The sequence below is a fragment of the Rhinatrema bivittatum genome, chromosome 4 (genome assembly GCF_901001135.1).
Source record: "Rhinatrema bivittatum chromosome 4, aRhiBiv1.1, whole genome shotgun sequence".
Taxonomy (NCBI): domain Eukaryota; kingdom Metazoa; phylum Chordata; class Amphibia; order Gymnophiona; family Rhinatrematidae; genus Rhinatrema; species Rhinatrema bivittatum.
The window spans coordinates 112,446,032-112,461,056 of NC_042618.1; the positions used below are offsets into that span (position 1 = coordinate 112,446,032).

A 15,025-nucleotide genomic window follows, 5' to 3' on the forward strand; every position below is an offset into this window, starting at 1 on the left:
AAAGCAGGGCTTCCCAAACCTGTCCTGGGGACCCCACAGCCAGTCGGGTTTTCAGGATATCCACATAAATATGCATGAGATACATTTGCATAATATGGAGACTCCATAATATGCAAATGTATCTCATGCAAATTCATTGTGGATATCCTGAAAACCTGACTGGGACAGGTTTGGGAAGCCCTGCTGTAAAGCCAAATTTAGCCAAATAGATGAGTCCCCGAATATTAGCTTGTGTTTCAATATTGCTATTTTATAACCAGCTCTCCACTTAATTGGGAGCCAATGTAAAGATATCAGTTGGAGTAATATGTTTCCTTAAATGCACTCCAATAAGTATTCTAGCAACAGCATTTTGCACAAGCTACAATAGTCTGGTAGTGTTAGCTGGGAGCCCATGATATAAGGAATTGCAATAGTCCAGGCTTGATAGGATCAGTACCTGTAGTACTGACCCTAAAGGCCTGTGACTTAAGAACTGGTTTTAATCTTCTAATCATTTGCAGCTTGTAAAAAGATGTTTTAACTACTGATTTCATTTGAGGGACTAGGGAAAGATTGGTATCAACTGTTATCCCTAAGTACTTAACGGTAGAGGCAATTGGAATCTTATGGCCATCGACTGAAGAAATTGTTGGATGTTGCTCAAATCACGGTTACTCAAGATAGTCACCTTGGTCTTATCAGTGTTCAACATTCATTTATTATAATGTAGCCAATTCTTTACTATAGTTAGACATAGTGCTACCAAATCAAAGGGTTTTTTCTTGGATGAATCAAATGTAAGGAAAAATTGGATGTTATTAGTGTAAACTTTATAGTTTACCCCGAGACATGCCAGAAAGTTGCTGAAAGAACAGAGCCTGTGGAACACCAATAGGTGTCCAATCAGATACATTGTTACCAGCTTTCACTTGTTGAGAACACTTGGACAAATATGAGGCAAAGCATTTTAATACAGTACCTGCCAGGCCAAAAGACTGAAGCCACTTTAGCAGAATATTATGGTCTAGCTTACTCTAGCATATTGAATGCTGCAGAGATGTCCAAGAGAAGCATAATGTATGTGGTGCTCCAGTCAAAGCCCTGATAACAGTATCTAAATTTGACAGAAGCAAGATCTTAGTAATAAAACCTTTTTTAAAATCGAACCAACCTTGATCAATATTTGTCTTGATGAAATCATAAAGTTGGAACAAGATGGCAGACTCAATGATTTTAACCAATAACAACAATAATATTGGTCTGTAATTTGAGAGTATCACAGAATCAGCTGAGGTTTTCTTCATTGTAGGTCTAACAGATACATGTTTCAAAGAAATTGGCATATCATTAGTTAAGGACAGGTGACAATGTCCACAATTTGTTTTGAAACCTCATCCCTTAAAATCTTAATGATGGCAGTATGTTAGGGATCAAGGGAACATGATGAAGAGTTCATCCTCACAAGAATCTGACCAATATCAAATTAGACACAGGTTCAAATACTTTTTATGGTACTATTTCATTGTTTGCTCGCAGCTGAATTATGTCGCTATTAGTGAAGTTGATGCAAACATGTTTTATTTTGTTCATTAAAAAAATGCTGCAAACTCATTGCAGCGTGCTGAACTGTCTACGGTTTTCTGCCTTAGTTGGGTGTGATGTTAATGATGTGTAACAATGTAAAATAATTCAGCTGGACTGGTCTCAGAGGTTTGGATTCTATAGGTGAAATATTCTCTTTTTGACTTGTCAGTGCTCTTGCAATACAATTTCAGCTGATAAGCATATCTGGCCTTGTTTGCCACTGTTGGAGATTTGAGCCACTTTGTTCACATGTCTCAGTTGCTGTTCAAGTAATCTTAAAGTTGAATTAAACCAAGATGCATGCTTCAAACATCTAGTTCTAGTAGATTTTATGGGGGCAAGTCTGTCAGAAATTGCAAGCAGAGCGCCATTCCTCCACAGCTTGGTCCAGGATGTCTCTAGAAAGATCATCTAGTTGGGCGAGTAACAATTCTTTAAATTTAACAGCATCTATACGACCACGCTTGGTGATCTGATAGGTGGAATCACAAGAGGTGGTCTGTGTAGCATTAATCATAAAGAGCCCAGAAATCAGGTAATTGGACCATGGAATTTTGTGAAAGGTAAATTGAGGTGGCGAAGATCTGAGATATCCTGGATTAATGAAACATAAATAAAGTGTATGCCCTTGTTTGTGGGTGGGAACGTGGATGAGCTGTTCCCTCTCAAGGCCAGTCATAGATAACAAAATACTTCTGCTATAGAAGATAAAGGTTCCTGATCCAGATGAATGTTAGTCATTAAGGACTATTGTTGAGGCTGGCTGTCCATAGAATGGATAAAAGCTCAATCAAAGGAGAGGAATTATGACAATAGTCCTGGGGAAGAGCGCATAAAACAAAAGTTTGCTATAGTATACGTAACTAACATTATCTCATAATGAAAGGGTAAGTCAGTTTGTAGTAATGAAGGTCTGAATTTGTTCTTTGATTACCATCAGGCTGCCACTACATTTGTCATCTCTTAGCTGTGAAAAAATAGAATACTTGTCAGGACAGATGATTCAACAAAACTATATCAGCGTCTAGTAACCAGGTCTCGGTTATACAGAAACAATCGGGACTCTTTGTAGATAAGTCAGAGATGATTGGAATATTTTTTTTTTCCCTAACAGACTGTGTGGTAGCAGCTAGGAGAGACTTGTAACTAAAAAGCAAGTTTGCAAACATGTCTTCTCAGAGCTATTTGGGATCCTTTTTGGAGATGCAAATCTGTTTGTGCCTCAGCTTGAAATGATTAAAGAAGTGGCCAGCCTTTCTGCTATAGGGCAGGTTCTTATGGCCTGGATTGGCCACTGATGGAAACAGGATGCTGGGCTTGATGGACCCTTGGCCTGACCCAGTATGGCATGTTCTTAAATCTGGACCTTCTAGTTACCTGTAGCGATTTCTTGGAAAAACAGATTTTTTTTTGTTTCTCCCAGAATGCAAGAGCCTGCAACTATGATCCCATCTCAGGGAGCAGTTGACAATATCCCATAAAGAGGCCTTTCTAACAAAAGGGTAGTGTGCAAGTTCTGACTCCAGAACAGCTGCATCAGCAAATAAAAGGAAGGATGCAGTGCTTCTCCCAGTCTGAGAAAAATGCAGTGTAGATGTTTTAAGCTCTAGACATTTATAGCTGTGATGATTCTTGTCAAATAGAGGGGACCCCAAAATAGTGAGCAGGCCAAAATCTAAAGTCAGGGTTAAAGTCGCTGAATGAAGCATCACTGGTATTGGACTAAGAAGGGTGTGATCTTCTGCCTGTTGAGCCCTCAGTTGCTGACAGCCTTCAAGCCTTTGACTACGCAGGGCTTGTATTGGGTGGTGATATACTAGACACAACAAATGTAGCCACGAATATGAATCCATTAGAAAGCACTCATGAGTAAGGTCCACTTGAAAGACTGGGCCGAAATGAGACACCAAGACGAGTTTAGATTCAAGGAGAGCATTACCACTGCTATACATAAGATAGGAAACAAGATGACACCTGAGGGGAAATAGGAGCCATAAGAGTGACTAAACCTGTTTGAGGAAAACACTGATATTTGCTCATGGCAGGAAGGAAGTTAACTCTATTACAGAGACTGAGCCCCCTCAGGCTGAAGGTGGAACCTCACAATAGTATGTTCACATTTATGGAGTTTAAGAATTCTACAGGAATGAACAAGGCTGCCGCACTATGGCAGATTTTGAATCAACTTGTGAGAATTTGGGCTATAGTATCTACCTCTATCATGCAAAAAAAAAAAAGAAATGTAGAGTTGAATTCCATCTCTTTCTAGTCCCATGCCTGTTCTGATCTTAAAGAAATTGAATAGGTCTGTGCAGGATCAGCACCTCATAATGAAATCTTTGTTCTCTGATTCAAGCGGATAAACCAGGAGGCTTCCTTTGCTGCTCCTGTACATTCGAATTGTTCTGTTTCATGAAAAGTATCTCTGGTTTGTCTTAGGTACATAACACTATTAACAGAGAGTCTTGCATTCAATCTTGCCGCAGTTCCCCAGAGAGTTTAATAAGGTTGTTATAACTGATCAGCAATCTCAGGATTACCTTTTTGTATTTCTGTATCTGGATGATATCCTTGTCAAGTGATATGAGGCTTGCAGTAAGGTGATTTTTTTTTTGTTGTTGTTGCAAATGCACAGGTATTCATTTGACAAAATTTTCCAGATTCACTGCAGAATCTAGTTCACTTAGGAGTGAGATTCTATAGCTGTTTGAGACTATTCAGGTTATCAGAAGGTAAGTTGTAGCAGCAACAAGTCCCCATCAGAGGGCTATCACTCTGGATTTCACTCTTTTTTTTTTCTCTAGTTTGTGCAATAGAACTAAGATCCAGATTCATTAAGGCTTTTCTCCCATGTTGTGTCTATGGGAAAAACCATAGTGAATGAGGTACTAAGAATGGTATCAAGTCGAAAGAAATGTTTTTGGAATTTTGATATGACAAGCAAAAAAAGTAGTTTATAATGGAATAGGCATTCTATTAGGTTTGATGAAGATCAACATTTTGGTTGGGAGGGAAGTGGAGAAGGGAAAAAGGTGGTGGGAATATGTAAAGAAATTCATATAGACTTCCTGTGAATTTAACTGGCTTTTTTTTTTTTTTAATTAGCTGCTAATATATTCTGCAGATCATGGGATTCCTTTGTACTTTTTCAAATCACAAAGTGCCAGTTAACACAGGTAAATATTTTATTCATTTGTTTTTTCCTCTTGTTCTCTCTTCTTACTTTGCTTCATAGTTGAGAAAAATTGGAGGTGGAGGATTTGGAGAAATCTATGATGCCTTAGACCTGCTCACCAGGGAAAATGTTGCACTGAAGGTGGAATCTGCCCAGCAACCAAAACAAGTCCTGAAAATGGAAGTGGCTGTTCTGAAGAAGCTCCAAGGTATTTTGAATGGTTCCATTTTCCTTGCCTCAGCCATGGTATCCAAGCTTAGTTTTCTGCTCTACTCTAGTGCTTTTTGACCTTTTTTATTTCATGTCACTTTCAAGTTTGCCTAATCCTTGTGGCTTGATTCTCACCCCCTTCTTCCTCACACTGGTAGGAGCAGAACAGCACTTTTTACCTACGTGTACCTCATTCTACACGCTTTAATCTGACATCTGAATGTGTGGGGCCCAGTGAGTCCTATGAAATGACAGCCCCATACATTCAAATCTCACATTGAAGTTTTCAGAGGAGGTGCATACATTTAAGAAGTACTACTGCTCTTCAGCCTGTGGGAAAAAGGAAGTGGTGAGGGTAAGGTTATCATATTTCTGGTGGATGAATCTGGGGTACTTGTTCTTTATAGTGCGCAAGCAGTTCATTTTTGTGGGAGAGGGGAAGTCTGATGGATTGTCCCCATGTAAAACTGTAGTAATCTACTCTTAAAAAAAATAATATATATTTTTTTATTTTATTTAAAAGTTTTTTTATATACCGCACATATGGGCACTTGCGTGTCTGTCTAGGCGGTTTACAAATTTACATACATAATGACAAAAGAAAATTTACATACGTATTATATATCTCTACAAGTGCATTCTTTAAGTTTTGTTACCAGAAAATATTTTTGGGCCCAATAGAAAAAACTCAGTATTCGTGGTTATGTCCTGCCTACAAGAGAATAATTTACATACCAAATAAAATCAAATTAGCCAATAAAATCCAACTATTCACAACATGAAAATTCTATGTAGGAGACATCTCTGGGTTAGAAACTTTTAGCTGGATTCCAAGATATTTTACATTGATGAGTTATTAATATTCTATATCAGGCAATAAGTTTCTAACCATTGGTATGTTTGGATTGCTTGTTTGGCTTAGTGTCTCTTTTCCCCGCTTTCTCTGGTCATCTCTTTTCCTTTTTTTGTTTTCCCCCTCTCGTTTTTTGGTGTCCTCAGTCTTTCTTTTTCATTCAGAGTGTATATTTTAATACTTTATATTCAGTTTTTAGGTATTTATTATACTGCATAACTAGTAAAATTCACAATAGAAGCAGTTTACAGATTTAGCATACATAATAAAATCCAACATAAAACCAGTTACGGTATAATACAGCATTATATATACAAACTACTGCTACTTCCACTCCCCCAAGACCCCACCACTTTTTGCTTTCTTCTCTTGATTCTCTCCTTTCCCCATTCCTCTTCATCTTCTCTCTCATCCATTATATCCCAGGATCTCCCCTCCCCCCTGAAATCCAGTGTTCTTTCTCTCTCCCCATTTTTTTCTCCTTCTGTCCACCCAATACCTAGTCCTCTTCTCTGAGGACAAGCAGGATGGAGGTCCTCACACTTGGGTGACATCATCGGATGGAGCCTAGCATGGAACTTTGATCTTAAAGAATCTAGAACTTTCAAACATGCCCTACTGAGCATGTGCAGCTGTAGTCATCACCCTGTCCCTCGGCAGAGTCCCACAGTCTCTCTTCTTTTTTTTTTCCTGCAGAGCCGTGTGGTCACGGGAGCCGTGTGCTCACGGTAATCAGCTTTGCTCTCTACCTTTGTAAGTGATTTTTCTAGAGGTGTAGCTATTTTCTCTGCTTTACCTCACGGTAGTTTTATTTCTTTTCCCTTTTTTCCTCTGTTCCGTCTGCCAGTCGCATGGCAGGCCTTAGTCACTGTGCAGTCTGGCAGAGTCTATTTCTTCCCTTTTTCAAAAAAAAAAAAAAATGCACCTGCAGTTTAGTATCTGTCCTTTCCTTGCTTTGTCTATTTTTGACCTTTTTTCCAGTGCGAGCAGGACTGACTGAGTGCAGTCCATGGGTGATCCGCGTGGGCCGCTGAGCCTGGGGATTCGCCTGAGTCACAGTGAAGAGATCGAGGACCATACCATTCCTGTGGGGGGAGAGCTCATCCTCCCTACACTCAAAGAAAATAGTCTCCACAGGCAGGAGCACTGGATGACGTAGCCTCCCCTCCTGCTTGCCGGTGATGGCAGTGCAGTCTCCCTGGGAGAGAGGGTAAGCAGGAGCATGGGCAAGCAGCTTGCTGCTGCAACTTCAGTGCCATGCCCAATGCACCATTGATCTGACACATCAATCTCAGGACTGTGTCGGGAACCAGGATTGCCATTGAGCACCATGGTCACCCTGGACACCATTGAGGTGCCTGAACACCCTTGATGTCATTGAGGTGTTTGAACACCCTCGCTACCATAAGGGCTTTCTGATCCATATTCATCTGTGGACATGGCGTCTCGTTGCACCGGAGACATCAACGCCTTGGGCTATGATGTGGCAGAGTAGCAGCATGACCTCTAGTGTCTGCGACCAGGTCTGCTATCAAGCGCCATGATTCCCCTCAATGCAGTTGAGGTTGACTTCAATGTTTGATGCCATCGATGCCCTTGAGGCCACAGTGCTATCATTGCCATGGTGCCATCAATGCCATCGATTACATCACGGTGCATGCCTGGCCAGCCTTGATGCCATGGCAACCCTTGAGGCTGTCGCGGTGAGTGGCTGCAATGCTATCGCGATGTGGATGTGCCCCAATAACATTGGTGCATTCAGTGCCATTGGGGTGAGGGGCCGCCATGGAGACCATTTGACATGTTGGCCACCAATGCCTTTTGTTGCTGCTCTCGACTATATCGAAAACCACCAACGAAGTGCTGGGATCACCATTGAGTGCCCTGGTCGTCCTTGAGGCGTCATCCGCTGGGGCTCTTGAGAGCCCTCGAGAGCCACTGAAGCCCTCAGGCGACAGGGATTTCAGCCTTGGATGGATCGAGTGCTGGGGTCGCCATCTAATCAAGGCAGCCTGGCACGCCAAGGCATCCTGGCGCAGTAGTCCGGTGCCCTCAGGGCTCCTTGGTGGTGTCCCGACAGGGTTCTGAGGAGCAGCATGCTGTCCCATCATGGGCTATGGCTATTGGGTACCATGGATGCCAATGATCTCAGGGACTCTGAGCCATTGGGATTGGGGGGCATCGGAGGCTCTGCCTGGATTCATGCAGTAGTGAGGCTATTGTCAGCCATGACTGCTGGCGAGAGACACCATCATGTTAGTATCGGAGCCGAGGGGAACAGTCGATGCTGGCAGTCATTGTGGGAAACAATGACTGCCAGCATCGACTGCAGAGGCTGCAGAGTCTCTGCCTGCAGGCGCCCCTGGCATCCTTGGTACTACCAGTCTATTGCCACTTTTGGGTACCGGAGACTGTATTGGTGCCGCTGGGCGGTTGATTTCCCAGGGCGTTTGTGGTGCCAGGGAGGGTGCTATATACAGTTGAACTTATCCTGATTTGGTCAAGTGCTGTTGAAGCCCTGGGTGCTGTGTCATTTGATGCCCTTGATGTGACCCTTCATTGGTAAGCGCGATAGTGTTCTGAGCCTTAGGGGCACCATCACCACTGTAGGCAACAGTGGATATGGTCGGATGCCGCGGGACATAACCATGAGGGGGAAACTAAGGTGAGCCATTCCCGCTGCAGTTTCATGGGCTGTGTCCAGCCTCTTAGAGCTTTCTCAGGTACTGGGGGGGCGACGCCATAGAACACTATCTCCACCATGCCATGCACAGTGCACCAGTGGTACTGGGGACACCATCGTCACACTGTTCCTGTTAACTCCACTGTGAGTTACTGTGATAATGGAGCACAACATGCGCAGTCGGATACGGCAACATAAGAACATAAGATATTCCATACTGTGTCAGACAAAGGGTCCATCAAGCCCAGTATCCTGATTACAACAGTGGCCAATCCAAGTCACAAGTACCCAAACATTAGATAGATCACAAGCTACTATTGCTTATTAATTACCGTCATAGCAGTTTATGGATTTATCCTCTAGGAACGTATCCAAACCTTTTTTAAACCTAGTTTACATTAACTACTATAACCATATCCTCTGGCAATGAATTCCAAAGCTTAACGATGCACTGATGCCTTCGACCCCTTGTGGGTCAGCTACTCACAGGCAAAAGGGAGATAGGTAGTGCTTTTGCACTGTGTGGTTTCCTGCTTGGACAGCCTATATCTAGGGATTCACCCATTTGTGAGGACTACCATCCTTCTTGTCCTTGGAGAAAGCAGAGTTGTTTACTTGTAACAGGTGTTCTCCTAGGGCAAGCAGGATGGTAGTCCTCACAGATGAGTGACATCATCAGATGGAGCCCAGCACGGAAAACTTTTGTCAAAGTTTCTAGAAGCTTTGACTGGCACACTGAGCATGCCACTATCCACGCGAGGTCCCCCTTCAGTCTCTCTTTCCGCGGAGCAGTTGCCTCGCGGTTTGTGGAGCTCTGTTTCATTCTCTTTTTTTTTTTTTTTTTTAACTCCTTTATTTTCATTTTCAATAACTCTTGAACAGAAGAAAGAGTACCATCAACTAAATACAGGTACACCCTTGCCATTCCTCCTCCTCCCCCCCACCCTAGTGAAGGTGATGATGATGATAATAATAATGCTATTATTTTGGCTCTGACACGTGGAAGTCCCAGAACTCTCTCCCATTTTCTAGACAGGCAAATCCTCCATTGTTCCATATAAAGGCATAAGAACAAGTCCATGTACATAGGTTCCGGCTACTGGTTTGTCATTTGTAGTTAGCAGCTTGTAGCTGGATCCCTGACTTACACAATAGTTATTGAAGTGACAATAGGTTGTTCTTGTTCTAGATGAAAGGAATGTCAGATATCCTCTTCAGATAAAAACTGCATATTTTCGCGAGGAGGAGCCTCACGCAGAGAGATATTCAAAACCTGCCAAACGATGGAGCTGGTTTCTCCAGTAAGTCATGGATGGTGCTTTCACATCCAGCTAATGAGCCAGAATTGATTTTTTGGCCAGTAAACAAGCCTTCTTGAATAGCAATCCTTGGGAATCGGAGAGGTCATCTTTAATCTCTACCAGGGAGTTGAATTGGCACAATAAAGGGAATATATGTAAAACACATCGATGCATGTTGCTCAGATAGCCAAGGATTTTTTCCCAGAATTCCTATATCAGTATACACATAGAGCTGAATTGGCTAGTTTGGCTTTATGAGCTCATAGCAGCGAAATGTACATACGGCGTAAAAATTTAAATTGTACTTCTCTCATCTGCACATTTTCAGATATTTCATTAATATGCACAAAACAATTTTGGATTATACGAAGGGTAACTGGAATTTCCATCTCTCGATTCCAACTTGTAACCAATTCAGGCAGAGCTGAGGCACCCCACACCTGTTTCAAAGCTGCTATTAAAGAAGTACAAGACAGCTTCCTCCCCGGCGCCAATGAGAAAAAAAACCTGTCAATTTAGATTTGTCCAAAAATATGGGGGATTTAAGGAGATCTGTCACAATAAAATATCAGGCTTGTAAATAAGCATAATGTTCTTTATGTGACAGTGAATATTTACTTTGGAGATCCTGAAAGCTGTGGACTAACCCTCGCTCCTCTTGTACAAACTGATATAAATAAGTCAAACCTTTATTGGCCCATTGTTGAAAAATTACGTACGTTAGACCTGGAGTAAACCTAGGATGGCCCAGTGTGGTCAACATAGAGGAAACTGTTTAAGGGATCTGTAGTTTAGCACAGAGCAATTTCCAGGCTTGCCTACATGTCTCCACTATTGGGTTGTTTTGAAATTCACCTGGAATGGCCCGGTACATGTAATAAATTCCCAATTTGCAATGGATAACACCATGCCTGTAGAAAGACGTGAGGGGAAAATGTCTCTGCGCCCCATATCCAATCATAGACATGCCGCAATAAGTAAGGAACATTGCACATCTGCAAGTTCAGGCAGTTCAGTCCTCCTGCTTCATGAGTCAGTTGCAATTTGGAGAGGGCTAACCTGGCTCGTTTATTTCCCCATAAGAAACTACATAGTACTCTGTCCAGTTCCAATATATGTATTTGTTTAAGTCGGACCGGTAACATTTGGAAGATATATAGCCACCTAGGTAGCTCCATCATCTTAAATAGTTGGATCCGCCCTCCCAGGGATAAAGACAGATTCTGCCATTCCCTCAGCCTTCCCTTGGTCTTCCATAACAAAGGAAGTATATTATTGTCATATATTTTAGTAATATCTACTGGGATGTTTATGCTCAAATATCTCATTTCTTTCTCCACCCACCGGAGGGGGAAGGAGCCTGGCCAGTGGCTCTTCAGGAGTCCTATAACATCTAAGGCCTCAGATTTATCCTGATTGATTTTGAGTCCTGAAAATTTACCATAGTGATTTTGTAATAGCATGACCTGTAGCAAAGAGGAGACAGGGTTCGTTAAGAAAACTAAAACATCTGCGAATGCAGCTATAGTAAAAGATTCTCCCTTCAGTTCCAATCCTGATATATTTGGGGAGTTCGCTATCTTCCTTAACAACGGATCCAGCATAAGGGATATATAATAATGGAGATAGGGGGCAGCCTAGTCTTGTACCCCTCTACAGCTCAAAATCTTGAGACATGTCCCCATTGGCTAAAATCCCTTCTGAGGTTCTTGGTACAGTAGGGAAATATTTTTCACCACCTCCCCTTGCAGACCATATCTATTTAGCACGGAAAATAAGTCGCACCATGTCACACGGTCGAATGCTTTTTCAGCATCGAATCCCACTACCAAGACAGGAGTACACGCGAAATTACACTGTATCATAGCTGTCCACAGTCGGACCAGATATTTGCTTGCTGCCCTCCCGGGTACGAAACCCACTTGCTTCGGGGAGATTAGGTTTGGCAAAACCACTTTCAGCCTATTCGCTAAAAATTTTGTGAATAATTTTAAATCGAAATTTAAAAGCGAGATAGGCCTGTATGAGGATGGTAAAGTAGGGTTTTTTCCTCCCTTAGGGAGCACTGTAATAAAGGCCTTTTTGGCATCCCTAGGAAAGCCACCTCTTTGCGAGGCTGCTGAGAAAAAAATCTTTCAATATAGGGCTGATTTCCCCATAAAAATTTGCATTGAGCCTATCTGGGCTGGGGGCCTTATGCAAAGGGCTTGATTTGATTCCTTCCATAATTTCAGATATAGTAAAGTGTCTATTCACACCTTCTAATTGCTGTGCTGTCACTTTTGGTAGTTCTAATCCCTGAAAAAAGGATTCCTCTAATTCACCAGCATTGTTCTGGGAGTCCTCTGAGTATAATTGAGCATAGAAAGAGCGAAATATACGACCTATATCTGTCGTGGAGGTATATTTAACCCCATCAGGCCCTTGTAACACCTCTATATAGTTATGTCCTTTTTTGGTTTTAACTAAGTTAGCTAGTACTTTGCCAGCTTATTCCCAAACCTGTATAGATTATGTGATGTATAAAGCAGTGAAGTCATGGCTTTTTGATGCAAGATACAATTAAGCTGATATAGTGATTCTCTATATTTTCTATTGGCAACAGATAGGGAGGCTATCAAGAGGGCTTTAAATTTTTTAAAAACTTTCTCCATATCAATGATCCGTTTATTTAGTAGTCTATTTTTCTGGATCATATAGGCTGTGATGTCTCCCCGTTGAACCGCCTTCCTCGCCGTCTTGTGGGAATAGTTATAGTCTTCATATTCTTTCCATTTGGTTTTAAGAAACATTTGAAAGTCTACATCTCCTGTGAGGTGAGATGGAAACCTCCAACGATGCGGCCTCTGTCCCACAATCCTCCACTTAAGATCCACCCAAAGCATAGCATGATCAGAGAATTCTGTGGGTCCAATCTCAGCCTTATGATACATAAAGAAATTCACAGTACTAGCTAATATATATATATCGATCCTTGACATTGAGTCATGGGCCCTTGCTATGTGGGTAAAATCTTTCTCTTCTGGATGCATTACTCTCCTTATATATGATAACTGCAGTTGTTTGGAAAGATATGGAATACCCTTCAGTAGCCCCAGTCTCGGCAAATGAGCTTTTGTTTGGCAGTCAATGGAGGAGTCTGCTACACAATTAAAATCCCCCGCGAGAAATACTGGACCTATAGCATGTGTGGAAAGGACCTGGATAAGGTCCATGAGAAATTGGTGTGAATAGGTATTTGGTGCATACACGCTGCCTATGGTCACTGACTTGCCAAGTAGTTTCCCAGTAATAATTACATAGCGGCCACCATTATCTTTTAAGGTAGCCATATGTTCAAAGACTATTCCCTTACCCATTAAAATAGCAACTCCGCCTTTTAGACTGATTGCTGGAGAAAAGAATTGCTGTTCCACCCAACCTTTGGTTATTTTTAAATGCTCTTTATTATCTAAGTGGGTCTCTTGCAGACTCACTATGTGAGCCTTATGTCTTTTAAGTGAAGCCAACAATTTGGTCCTCTTTACCAGGGATCCCAGTCCAGCTATATTCCAAGATAATATCCTTAAGGTGTCATCCATATAGTAAACAATCAGCCATATAGCTTAAAGCATTCCTGTGATTATATATCCAAATTTACCCTGCCCCCACCCTCCCAGCCTAGGGGCCCAGTATTGTGAATACTATTTCCTAGCCAGCTGTTGCCCTTACATGTCCTCCAAGCTAGCTATTTGTCTCTCTCATTGGTTTGTGTCAGCCATGAAAAATCCTCCCCCCCACCCCCCAATCTCCCCTTCTAGATTTTCCTCCTTTTCCTCCACTGATTCCCAGTATAACTGGAGCTATCCAGACCCACTTTAAATCCTGATCTGGTGCTCTCCCCAAACCAGATGGGGGCTCATACATTGCTAGAGTAAAGGTAAACAAACCATACAAATTTTCCAATATATCAGAACAATACTGGTCTCCCAGATTAATCAGTTTCTGTTGATCCCTTTAGAGCAAACTTGTTTTTGTATTTTTTGTTTTGGTCTGCCATGTATACCATCACCTCTCTGTCCGAATTGGTAACCTGTCTGGTATGCCGAGGCCTCCTCAAGCAGCAGATAAAGATGCTAGGAAAGTCCTTGCGTTAGCAGCTGTGTCAAAAGCCTTCCAGACTCCATTATATTTCACTCTCAGTCAAGCTGGATATTGTAGATTGAATTTAAAGTGATGGTTATGGAGCTCTGCACATATTTGGGAAAATTCTCTCAGCTTCTGAGATACAGTAGTACAATAATCCTGGAAGATTAGAAACTTTTTCCCTTCATATTGCAGTGACGGCTTTTTCCTGTAAGCCTGTAAGATAGCCTATTTATGTGCAAAATTAAGAAATTTTGCAATGATGACTCTTGGTCTCGTGGAGTCTGGATTTCATGCCCCCAGGCTGTGTGCTTTCTCCACATGGCAGCTGCCCTGTAAGTGGCTCAGGTCCAGTTCTGATAACATGGTTATTTACTGCGATGAAGCGCTGGCTTGGGGGGCCGTTGGCCATTTTAGGTTCCTCCAGCTTGCCGGGAACCTTTTTCTCTCGTTGCTGCTTCGCTGCCATATCCCCTGTGCCTCGGAGCGGGAAGCCATGGGTGAAGGTTGGTGTCGGCAAAAGCCCAAAACGGGTTTTGGGCTTTTGCTTGAAGGGAGCACCGGGAGCGAGCGGGCTGAGCTGCTCACTCGCTCATCGGGTCATGTGGTCTCCTCATTCTCTTTTTTTTGTGCTCATTTCGAGAATTTTTCCTCGTTTCATCGATGGGTTCCCCTTCACGGTCGGTACTTCTCCTCGGTGCGGTAGGTAAAAAAATGTTTCCTCCTTTTTCAAGGGCGATTCTCTGAGTCCCACTTCTCGGTGGTCCCCGGTCATCAACTGCATGCCGGTTGTTTTTTCATAGTGCCATCCAGTTTTGTTGCTGCCCCCAATGCCCATGGACCATGTCCATCACAGATCCGCATGAGGTTTGCATCCTCTGTCTAGGGGCCTCGCATGACATCCGAGGGTGTCAGTTGTGTGATCAGATGACCCCCAAGGGCTGTGTGCTCGTCTCGATAAAATGGAGAAACTTTTCGGTTCTAAAAAGTCCGCTTCATCAGCACCCACGTTGGAGTCTCCGACACCCGGGGGTTGAGGGGAGCCGCTGAATATGCTCCCCCTTGCCACTCCGCTGACATTTTCTAAAGACTGAGGGAATGGCGATCGCTCC

The 15,025-nt window shown here is 42.6% G+C and overlaps 1 protein-coding gene across 2 annotated transcripts in view; it reads left to right on the forward strand.

Annotated features, from left to right (window-relative positions):
* TTBK2 (tau tubulin kinase 2) overlaps positions 1 to 15,025 on the forward strand; it is a 321,653-nt gene that overhangs the window by 111,957 nt on the left and 194,671 nt on the right. For both annotated transcript variants that reach the window (XM_029598687.1, XM_029598686.1), the window contains exon 3: positions 4,802 to 4,949. In XM_029598687.1, coding sequence (XP_029454547.1) covers positions 4,802 to 4,949 — 148 coding nt within the window. The remainder of the gene's footprint in view (positions 1 to 4,801; positions 4,950 to 15,025) is intronic.